Source organism: Nanorana parkeri, unplaced genomic scaffold, assembly GCF_000935625.1.
Source record: "Nanorana parkeri isolate BGI_ZX_2015 unplaced genomic scaffold, ASM93562v1 scaffold21, whole genome shotgun sequence".
In the NCBI taxonomy this organism is placed as follows: domain Eukaryota; kingdom Metazoa; phylum Chordata; class Amphibia; order Anura; family Dicroglossidae; genus Nanorana; species Nanorana parkeri.
The window spans coordinates 1,380,798-1,393,122 of NW_017306289.1; the positions used below are offsets into that span (position 1 = coordinate 1,380,798).

The 12,325-nt window shown below is 39.1% G+C and overlaps 1 protein-coding gene across 1 annotated transcript in view; it reads right to left on the reverse strand.

Moving 5' to 3' along the window:
* Positions 1 to 12,325, reverse strand: part of TMEM131 (transmembrane protein 131) — a 151,225-nt gene that overhangs the window by 35,010 nt on the left and 103,890 nt on the right. The window contains 5 exon segments of the mRNA XM_018562803.1: positions 1,926 to 2,056; positions 6,651 to 6,776; positions 10,101 to 10,176; positions 11,167 to 11,319; positions 12,141 to 12,227. Of these exon segments, the coding sequence (XP_018418305.1) occupies positions 1,926 to 2,056; positions 6,651 to 6,776; positions 10,101 to 10,176; positions 11,167 to 11,319; positions 12,141 to 12,227 (573 nt within the window).

A 12,325-nucleotide genomic window follows, 5' to 3' on the forward strand; every position in this document is an offset into this window, starting at 1 on the left:
GGGTGAAAGTTGTGTGACTTGCAAGTGAAAAAAATTATAAATAGATCCCAGGTGTTTAACTGTTAGAAAATGACTTTAGAGTCTGATGTTTGAGGGCGAATTATTTGAGGGCGAATTATTTCACAGTAACAGAGGTAGAGATGACAGCGAGGACTTGTTTTAAAACTTTCTGCTTGTTAAAGGAGAACTATGGGGTCAGTGTTTTTCCCCATAGTTCTCCTTAGGGTAACGGGAGGACACAAACTAGCATCCTCCCGTTACCCTAAGCTCAGTATACCGCAAGCTACAGCTCGCGGTATACTTAAGACGCCGGAGCGGATCCCGACGTAGATGACGGGATCCGCACAGCTGCGTGAGTGACAGCTGGCTCTGCCTATCTAGAGGCAGAGCCAGCTGTACCCTCCCCCACCCCCCGTCCGTTCCGCCAGTCAGCGCTGGCAATTGAGCGGGGAGAGGGGAATCCAGCCCTCCCCTGTCACGGCAGAGAGCCGTGACAAGATCGAGAGGTGAGCGAACACAGTATGTGTTCGCTCACCTCCCGATCTACTGAGCCGACCTGTGACAGTCTCATTGTCACAGGTCGGCTAGAACTATGAGGCGAGTGGAAATCACTCATCTCATAGTTCTCCTTTAAGAATAGGTAAATACAATAATATCCATAGTTTGGGCACAGGTGCACTTTAAAAGTAAATGTAACCTATTGCTGACATTTGACTGCTTATACAAGACACTGTCTACATCATAAGATTATATTTCACATGCATAATTTATAGGAATACTCTTAGGAATGTCTGGCCTTGTAAACAAAGCTGTTATACTTATAGTCTTGTATATTGTACATTATAACCAGTTTAGGTTATAAAAGTAAACATTTTTAATAAAGTTATAAAAAAAAAAAAAGAGTAAATGTAAACCCAAATCACTAAAATCTAAAACAAACTTTAACACACTGTGCCACTGCATTATAACCCTGTCACATAGGTTCCTGATGGATACTACAAGTGGCCGTTTCAACACGCTTTACAAAGCCATGCTCCACTGTTGTCACGATCAGGAAACTCATCCAGAAAAAATGCCACAGAGCCATCACTAGAGGGCATGCATGCAGAAAGTGGCTGCAGAAGATAAGCACTAAAGGCAATTGTTTACTATACACAGGGGGGAATTTATCAAAACTGGAGCAGACAAAATCTTATTGTGTCTGCTCCAGTTTTGATAAATTCCCCCCACAGTATTTTAGCAAACTAAATGCAATTCATTTAGGGATGTCATTTACTTTAAAGTGTATTTCCACTTTCACAGCCAAATTGGTATAACACCTATTTTATATTTGTTACATGTTCCCATTCACATAGCACAAGCTAAAAAAAAAAATATATAAAATGTATTTCAGTACAGCGTTGCATGACGGAATAAATGTCAAAGTACCGCAGTGCTGAATACTGAAAAATGGCCTGGATGGGAAGGGGGTTTAACACCGCGGACTTCAAGTGGTTAAATTGCGTTTAGGGTCTTAAGGGTTAACATTTCTTCATGCTTCTATTTTTTTGAAATGTTGGGAGGGGCTGTGAGCGGTCTTGTCCATTGAGAAGTGGCTTGTCCATTGTATGTTAATGAGGCTTATCGGATAAACACAATCCTCAGATTTCAGTCCCAAGACTTACCATTGGAACAGATCAGTGTGAAAGGGCTAAGAAAAACCTGGAATCATCCATCTTGCCTGATTTAAGAAAACATCTAAAAAAAGGTAAGATTTTTTTTTTTAGAAGTTGTTTTTCAGTATGCTGTGTGAATAGAACACAAACATATAGAGGGGTTCTCTCAAATTTGACTGCAAAAGTGGAAATACACTTTAAAAGACACACACACACCAAGGACAGTCTTAACATTATACAAGGAAACATAAAATGCCCTGTTGCACTCACCGATGAGCTGTTGGTGTTGGTCAAGGGAAAGTGTATATGACGGGAGGAGCTGACAATGGAAGGCCACACAAGCTCAGCTTTTACTTCCGAAAGGACATTTTTCTGTAAATCAGTGTCTACCTCAAACACTGCTTCGGGCCTATAGAAAAGGAACACAAGGTACATACGCAGATAAAGATGGGAAGTAATACCAAAGTGGAACACTTACACAAATGAGATCACGGTACTCCTTCTGGCACAGATGTAATCTCCCTTTCTCCCCATAAGTCTGCTGCCATTGTTGTTTAGTCCATAGTCAAGAAATGTCAGAAAGTAACAACCTACCCAGTGACTGATGACTATGGAAGAAAATAATAAGGGACTGCAGTGGTAGATTAGAAAGGTGGTGGTGCTGGGCATACTGGGGAAAGAACCCTATAGTGTCAGCTGCACATCTTTATTAATATTTTTCTTTTACCAATATAGGCTTACATTTCAGGGGCTTTCTGGTTTACCCATAGATCAAATGACCTTTTGAACCACTTTAAAATGGCTTCAGGTGAGCGAGTGCCCATACAGAGTAGGTCTCCTACTACTCCCAAACAAGCAATACAACTGTAATAAAGCGGTATGCAAGAGATTTGTAGAGGTTTAGCAGGGCTCGCATGAAGGAATAGAACTAGATGGACAAATGCAGTAAGAAATAGAACCTTGCATCAACAAATGGCTTTATTTGCATGCTTTACCAAGTCTGTACTTTCAAAAATCCCTGTCCTATGAAACTTAAAATTAAATGTGTGATAAAATGGTCAGAGTAATTGACAGTCAGAAAATTTGGGTATACTACAATTCTTTAGGTAAAAAGTCTCTTTATGAAAGAACAGAGTTCTTTTTTTTTTATAGCTTATTTGATTAGCATAACTTAAATTGCCTTTAATTAAAGATATCCTAAATATTATGCTGTGTATAAAGGTGGCCATACACTTTACAACCATCACAGGACCTTAGTCTTGCGATGGTTGTAAAGTAATTAAAAAAACTAACGATCTGCCCATCTTGGACAGGCAGATCGTACTCTCGATCATTGCAAGCCCGCCCCCTTGAGGGGCGGGCTTCCGATGACCGCAATGCTGAACGGGCAGTGTGCGCATGCGCACACCGGCCCGTTCGGCATTTGTCTCCCGAGCACTGTTCAAACCAGCCGAAAATCGTACGATTAGTACAGTAGAAACGGTCGCACGTCTTCGTTCACACTGCTCGATTCTCGTACGATCGCAGGATTTCCCATGATTCTCGTACGAGAATCGAGCAGTGTATGGGCACCTTTAGGGAGAACACAAATCCATACACATCAGTACTTGTCCGATGAAGGACACAATCTTATGTTCCGAGCACACTCATCAACAAGACGACCAGTTTAGGTCCACGAGCAATTAACACTTGCATGACACAATTGAAAATAACACAAGATGCACAGACAAAGCCATATTGTAAGATTTACAACCATATGATATAATACACCTCAAAGCAACCATGAAATTTTTTACTAAACAAGCATAATTTAACATAAAATATATAATTCTAAGATAAAAATGGTGTTAAAGAAGAATGTCATATTATACTATGTTGCCATGTCTTCAAACACTAAGGAAAAAAAAAAAAAAAAAATGAAAGTTCACCAGTGGGGATCCAGTCGGCTATAAAACACTTTCAGTAAAATGGGTTAAAACCTCTGTTAATTTTACAGTCTGTGTCTTCCTGTCAATTTATGTTCTTCTGTTACAGGAAATGAGGTGAAATGGACAGCAGTGAAATGAGAAGCATTTACTTTTCTTAAGTCTATCCAGTTCTAAAAAGAAAATATTTGGCTAGAGTTGGGCTTTAACTATGTCAGAGCCTACATCTTTGTAAGTTCAATGGAGTAACTTTTTAAATTCTAGCAAAACAAAAATTGAATTGCTCATGTTTTCTGGTCTTCATACTGTAATCATCATAATTATAGATTCCTCCTTTATCACTGCCTTGGCAATTGCAGAACATCATGCTCTCATTTTCAAACCCTTAATTAAAAACACTAATACTATAAAACATGAACAGCAGCAAACAGCACACCGTAATACAGAGTGTACAGAATGTTGCTAAAAGGAATGTGCAATGCATTTTTTTTTGTTTCAGACCAAGTTAAATTTTTTAACTTTTTAATGCAAAATATTGCATACAAATAATATAGGTTCACCACTTGCAGCCAGAAGTAGCAACTTTAACCACTTGCCACCCGCCGGACGTACAAATGGCCGGACAGGCGCCTTCTAGATGCGGATGGGCGTTTTTAAACGTCCGTGTGTCCACGCACCAGCGGGGAAACTGTCAAAATTTTAAACTGCCAGCGATGGCAGTTTGCATACAAGCCAATTTTGGGTGTGGCAGTTTCTTGCAATTTCGCAGGCGGCACAATTTAAGGCTTTACGCGTTTGGTGTCTATTTACCTGACATAACCCATCTTTTATATTTTACCCAAAAATTGGATAACAAATGTTTTATAACATAACATCGGGAAAACAGTTATTTCTCAAAAATGTTTTGTTATATAGTAAAAAAAATTAAAAACCCCAGTGGCAATTAAATACCACCAAAAGCTCAAATGAGAGGTATTGATCAAAATTTGTTGTTATTTGTTCTGGTAAGCTTTGAAAATAAAGAGATACTGATTGGTTGGCATGCCTGCTCCAGTTTTGATAAATTCCCCTATATATGTGTCCCCCACAAAATGGTATAAAATGTATTTCAGTAGTGCGTTGCATGACGGAATAAATGTCAAAGTACTGCAGCAATGAATACTGAAAAATGGCCTGGACAGGAAGGAGGTGTAAACACCCCAGACTTCAAGTGGTTAAAGAGTAGCTGATTATAAGACTTTTGGAAAACAGATTCCGATTTGCTTTAAGGCTCAACAACAAGTAAACAAGATTTCGTACACAACTGAATGGCACTCAAAAGAGGAACACGTTCCTGTTCCTCTTTCATTGCACAAGAAGAGAAAAACGTCTATAAAAGAAAAAAGGGAGGCTATCATTGCAGCATGCTTTACAACACCATAGTGTGAATGGGCCCTAAATAGTGGAGAAGAAAATAAATGTGAAGAAAATAAATGTGAAGAAGAAAATAGAGGTTTGAGGAGTACAGTAAAAATCCTATTCAGTTCATTTTTGATAATCTATGTTATCTGGAAACTAACAGATGGAAATACAATGAAGTTAGTGGCACAAATCATTCACTTATCATTACGAGAAAAGATTAGCCTGAGCACACACTCATATTCATGTAACGCTAAACCAAAAAAATCCCCAAAGGAACCATAGTATCTCTTCCATTGACAGCAATAATGGCAGTCAGATTAAAAATCCTGTATGCACAGTACAGAGCAGAGACATGGCAGTAGACATAGAATTGCAATGCAATTAAAATTAGAGGAAATTACAGAAAAATGGAGAGGTATTTCCTAATAAAAGTTGAGAACTAAAGCCAAACCTTACTAATGAACTCCTTTAACCCAAAGTCCAAATCTAGCAGGCTATATGATGACAGTAGAGAGCCGCGCTGCAGCCAGGATTGTAAGGATCCACCCCGCTGCCTGATTGACAGCTAGCAGTGCCTCTCTAGATCCATTGCCAGCTATGCCCGTCCCCTCCCCTGAGCTCCCCTGTGCTCCCTTCTCAATACATGTGTGCCTGATCCGTCATCCCATGCATATGAGACCAAACTGGAGATGCTCACATCGTAAACTTTACCCCTTTATTACAACCAAAGCTCTGACCGCTCCTGATGAAGTCTGTGGTGACTAAGTGCATTGAGCGAGCGCAGAACATTGCTGTGGACTGATGGCGCACATCTATGCGCTAGTGAACATTTGCTTCAAACATTTGGCTGTTTTATGCACTTCACTGTGAGTATATTGGATGCTTTTATGTTTTTTTTCTTCTTCATTGAGCGCTCTGGGGGTGGATACACTGCAAAAAAGGTGGAGGAATTCTGAATGATCAGGCCTAAAGAATGTTTGTGCATTTTGACCTATATTTTAAATAAGGGATCACACAACATCGGGTGAGTGTTTTACCTAGAGGACCTGGTGAGGCACAGGGGAGGGTGCACCTTTTGAAATGTTTGCACTTTGGCTTTTAAAACTATTGGCACATTGTAGACATTAAATAAAAACAACATTTTGGTCTTAAGCACATATATTTATTTGCACTGTGTGTGTAGCTAAATAACTTATTGATGGTTTTGGAGGCTTTGTAATGTTATACATAGGTTTAATTATTAGTTTTTGTTTTTTAGCACTGTGTGTTTTGATTTAATGGTTTATTTTATATCTTTTGGATAACTATAGAGCAGCTAAAGTAAATGATTTCCAATATGAATCCACTTAGTGTAAAAGTCAACTCCACACCTAACTAGTATTCACTGCCAAGCTGAAATTACATACTGGTAACTTTTAAGAACTAGAATACCTGTTTTGATTCAAATGGGCACATCTGCAAAGCCTAATGATTATACCATATGGGTTACACGGTTATGTATTGTGGGAGAGGGTACACAAACTATTGGGGCAAATCAGCACTGAGTTTTTCCAAAAGATATAACAAAATCACACAAAAATTGAATACCAGTTTCATATGCAGTTGTGCGGAAACACACGAAAATATTTTCTTCTATCAGATCAACATTCCAAAAACATGAGAAATGTACATTTTACTTACATGTTAAAATTATCACAAATTTCAGACCATTTCCTATATAGCGTCTCAAAATAGTCCCAATCACAGTCCCAAACATCCTCCTGCATTGCGAAATGGTGCTGAGTCTTCAGGTCATCTGAAGATTAAATAATTTATTTGATTACATATGCATTATGCTTTATAACATCCCTCGTAGTAACATTACCTGCACTTGTTACCTTACTACCTTGGCCTCTACAATACCTGTAGCAAGATAGCTGTAATAACAACCTGCACTTAAAACCAAATCCATTCTCGTCATAACACTCGCTCATAACTAGATACAAAAGACAAACTACCCCAGTGATTAACTTATTTTACAGAAGCGTTACTGAGGCTACTATCTGGTGAATGTCACGGATTCATCAGATAATTCACATGATTGGGATCAGAGGGGAGTCACAGAAATGCTGTTTAGAAAGTGCTGCTTCATTTGCAATTTTGCTTTAACTCAACAAGCTACAGCCTTAAACTTTCTCAATCTTATTTCAGAGTGAATCAGAAAGTACAACTAAATATAAGACAAATGTAACATTTAAACCATTTTTAAATGTATTTAGTAAACCCTAGCACTAATTTGTTCCTGAACCATATCAGACTAGAAAATAATTTTTCGGCTATTTAAAATGGAATTTGTCACAGCTAATGCTAAATCATAAGTCTGTAGAGCATGAGGCAGCTTTTATATTTCCCTCTGTACTGGATTACCTTAAAGCCTATCTCGAGGGAAACAAAAAAAACTCTCCTCACAGTGGGGCTACCCCTGCACTGCAAGAGTTATCTGCTTGTTTACGTCTAGGGGATTGTGTAATGCAGTTTTACTTATCTGATCCCCGCTCCCCTTTTGGTTGGTGCTCAACTCTCTACCCTACGCTCTGACTTGTGGTCAGTCCCCCGGCATACTCATGTATAATGCAGGGCTATGCATCTTGTATGAGATGTGATAATGCCAGCAGGCCTCCAATTCCCAGAGTGCAGGGGGCTGTGGTTACCAGTCTTGGAGCAGGGGCCAGGTAAAAAAACTGCTTTAGGCCCCTTTCACATTGCCACTCTGATTGGGTCCAGCTGTCAGTTTTTCAGGCGGACCCTGTCGGATGCACAATGCAAGTCTATGGCCAGCCGTGTTTAAACAGATGGGCAGCAGTATGTAAACAGAAGGGTGTCCGTTACACCTAGATACACCCACCTCCGGCTGGGTCCGGAAAAACAAATGGAACAGTGTTCTGTTTCGCTGCGCCGGATCGGGGGTAATCTGAAGTAAATGGACACATGTTTGTTTACATCTGATTCCCCATAGACCGAGATGGGGTCCAGTGATTGCAGTTAAAAACTGTACGGACATCACAGAGGTGACATCCGCTCTGTACTGCTCTGATCAGGAGAGGATCCGTGCAAAGATCTTCTCCTGATAAGCCTGTGTGAAAGGGGCCTTACACAGGTCCCTAGACATAAATGAGCAGTTAACCCTTGCAGTGCAAAGGTTGCCCCACTGTAAGGGGAGGTTTTTGGTTCCACCAGAAGTAGACTATAAAGGAAACCTGTACAGAGGGAAGTATAAAAGCTGCCACTGCTGACCTTCTTGGACAATTCTAGTCACCTGGCTGTCTCTGGTCTCAATACTGTCACTTCCCTGGAACAAGTGTGCAGTTTGTTACATCAAGAGGAAGGTCAAAACACCTAAAATCGGCAAACTTAAATGGGGTGAGTTACTCAAAGTAGCGAAGAATTTGGATCAACTCTGCAAAATAGCATTTTCAATAGGAGAATCTGGCAAAGGCAGCATATTTTCTCGGTATAGGTTTAAAATTTTTTATATTTGAAGTCAAAAGCTCCATTTGGACATTTTGATTCCCTTTAAAGTAAAAGGAACAGTGATATACAGTAGGACCTAGCAACCAATTAGTTTCCAGCACTTTAGCTTACACAGACCAAAAGAAGGTTAATTCTAATTGCTTGCTATAGAAAAATCCCTACTGCACTTTGCATTATTAAACTAGACCTAAGCAACCTAAAGGCAACCTTATCCTTCAAATAGTGTGAGGAATGGGGTAAAGGAAGTTACAATTAAACCCTCTGGAGGGAGACATGTCAAAACATTTTTAATATATCTGCCTTACATGCAACAAACTGTTTTACTGCACCAAAACTGTCAAAGCAGACAATGTTTGTATGTATATCTAAGATATACCACCAAAGACTTGTAATCAAAGCAGTTTGCTGGAGCGAATGTTCAACTTAAATTGCCTCAAATAGAAAAAAGGACTAAATAATTACTGACAAAAAGGAGTATAGGTCTAATTGTTTAACCCTTGTCAAGGCCAATTTTGCATTTTTCTTTAATACTGCTATAAAGCACAAATTAGGCTTGATGATTACTAAAAACCTCCCAGAATTATAGCTTTTAGAAGAGCAGAGACCCTGTAGCACAAAACTGTGAAAGTTGCAATTTTGTATGTCACGTGATATTATCACAACTGTTTACCAAGCCCAAATTTTCAGTAAAAAAAAAATACCTTTAACCCCTTCGCTGCCATAGACAAGCACTACATCTATGGGCGCAGGGGCCCTGTAAACTGACTTCTAGCTTCTATAACATCCAGGTTTACGGTTATTAAAGAACCACCCTAGCCAGAATTAGTCTAAACCTTTGCAATGGGCATACCCCCACACTGCAAGGGTCAAGTGCTTGTTTTTCTTCTAGGGAGAAAACAAAGTTACTCACCCGATCCTCGCAGCCAGCTGTTAGACCGGCCCCTGGAGCCTCTCACCCCCTTGACTCTGGCAGTCTAAGGTCCTGCGAGTCATCACATCCTATACAGTGTATAGGGCGCGAGGATGCCGAAAGACATTCCATCGCTGGAGCGGAAGTGGAGACAGGCAAGCGAGTATAACTTTTTTTTCTATTTTCATCCCTAGATGAAAAGGAGCAGTTGACCCTTGCAGTGCAGGGGTAGCCCCAATACAAGTGTTAAGAATAATTTCGCCCTGAGTCCTACTTTAAGCAGCCTCCCAGCTTTCAAGTGGAAGTGATTCGGATCACTTCCACCAGTCCCGCAATACAACAAACTGGAGACAGCTGGAGCAGTTTTCCCATAAAGAGTGGGCTAAACTATCGATCTGTTGGCAGGCTAGAAGTCTGATTATAAGCTACAGAAATTGTTTGCAGTGATTGCCTCTAAAGGCTGTGCAACAAAATGTTCGGGTTAAGTGTTCTATCATTTTTTTCCCATGCCATTTTCATTTGTTTTTTAAATATGCCTTTGATTCAAAAATCATTTTTTAAAGAGAAAATTGTGGGTTATTTTTTCATGGAAGGGTACCAACAAATTGGACCGCATCCGTATGCAATAACATTGGGCATATAATGTGTAATAGAGAAGAAAAAAGTAATGCAAGAATTGTAAATATGAACATTACTTACTTCTAGATAAAAAGGGAAGTCCAACATAACAGTGGTCTCCACAGTTTAAAGCAGCATCAAAATAGATATTTGCTATCTACAAATGAAAAGAAATGGAACAGCAATTAATGTTAAACAGACTGATAAAAGTAGTCAATGCTCCTGATTTCGAGAGATGCTGAAAATTACTGGGCTATTTTTCCATTCCCTAAAGTATATGTAAACCCATTTACTAAAATCTCATCCAGTATAAGCTTTACCATGTTCATTTCAACATAACTTCCAAATATACAATGCTTCTAAGTCTTTAGCCCTTTGTAAGGACAGACAGTGGTCAGATCTAGTTTACAACTAATAATGAAATCTGCCAGCACAGTACAGACAGGGTTTGTTACAGTAAACATAACTTCCCACAGCCCCCCTTTATTATCACATAGGGTAGGTAGGATGCCGAGCAAGTAAAAAACACTGAAAATGTAAGCAGAAATGTTAAAAATATTCTTTTAAAGTAATGCGATGTGAATGGAAACATGTAACAACATAAAATGTGTTTTCCTAGTTTACTGCAAACACTTTAAAGACAAATTTAAAAATATAGAATTGTTAATCTGATAAGGTGAAGCAAAAGGAAGATAGCTTGGAAAGCATATGTCACGCATATTAATAAAGGAAGCCGAATGACAACTTTCAAGACAAGTGTTTTATCATGATAAAGGTTGTGAATCACCAGTGTTGTGCTTTCTGTTGTGTCTGAAGTTGTATGAAAGCTGCTAAATAAAATCTCTTTCTTAGATATTTTATACAGATAGATACTAGATAGATACTATATAGATATATCACCATGCCACCGTAATAATGACACTTATGTGGGTAATTGCTATCCCAGACCCCCCCCCAATACACTGCAGTTCCAATGATGTGAAACAGTAGAGAAGCGAGTGCCATATGACCAACTCTTCACAAAGCTGGGGAAGGGATCAACGTGTGATTAGGTTTTGTGGCACAGGAGTCATAAATGCCAAACTTAAAATATTTAAACTATCAAACCTGAATTAAGCAATAGAAAACCACAGAATTGCAGGGATACCTTTGATTTCTTCCCAGTTTCTAATTCTTCTTTATTGCTCCTTAATCGCTTATAAAAAAATCTCATATCCTCCGATAAGGAGCGTATTTGCTGTATTTTAACCTTCTGTGAGAAGGAACTCATAATATTTAAACTGTGATGTACTAATTTTCCCTGCAGCAAGAGAACAGAAAGAAAAAAACAATGTATTAATTCATACAACTAGCTTGGTCAGTTCTTGTCTCTGGTGACAAGAAATAATGTAGGACAGCAAGTCTCAAAGGTAAAACCATACACATGCAACAGGCTGAACTGGCCGTTTTCTGTACGTCGTCTACGCTGCTTACTCCAACGTGGCATACCTAATGAATGCAAAGTGACCAAACAAGTCTTTTCAAATACACAAGCCTTACACAAGCCTTAAAAATCCTTGACAGCTGGGAGGTCAACATTGCTGCTAGAGGTGAAATTACATATTGTACATTATTCCCTACGCAACATTTGTGGCCTCAACAGTGAGAATATTATTTGTGGTTAGGCCCGTTATAAACAGATGGTAGAAGCCTAAAATGCAGGCTCATCTTCTGTCAGAGTAGCAACACTCACTGCACTTTATCTATGGAGCATCAGTACTGCGCCAAAAACAAACACTCTCCACGCTCATCAATTTTATTACATAAGCAGAAGTTATTTTGTAGTTCACAGAAGATAGCTGGGAAAATGTTTGCGATCTCAGCACATGGCCTACAGGTTTTGAGATACATCACAAGGAACTATTCTGCAAAGTTTTAATGTATTAAGCCTTGACATTACCACTCATTTTAGACTAGACTACCACCTGTTACACAACACACACTCAAATGCCCACCTGCAGCATACACAGAAATAACATTTATTAGGTTCTCCTAGGTTTTACCCAGAAACTTAGACTTTTTCATTCTATATTTTCAATGTTCAATGAGCCGCACATTTGCTATTTGTACAATGAATCTTACCGGAAAGGAAGGAGGAAGAGTAATGTGCTTCGGGGAACAGGTCAGTGAACCCACAGCAATCACTGCTTTCACAGGGATTGTCAATATCTAAAGATGGAAACAAGGTGGATTAAGGTCTCTCAGGGTTATAGTAAACTTATATCCTAAATTAAGTCACAGAAAAAAATATTCAGTGAGATATTGTA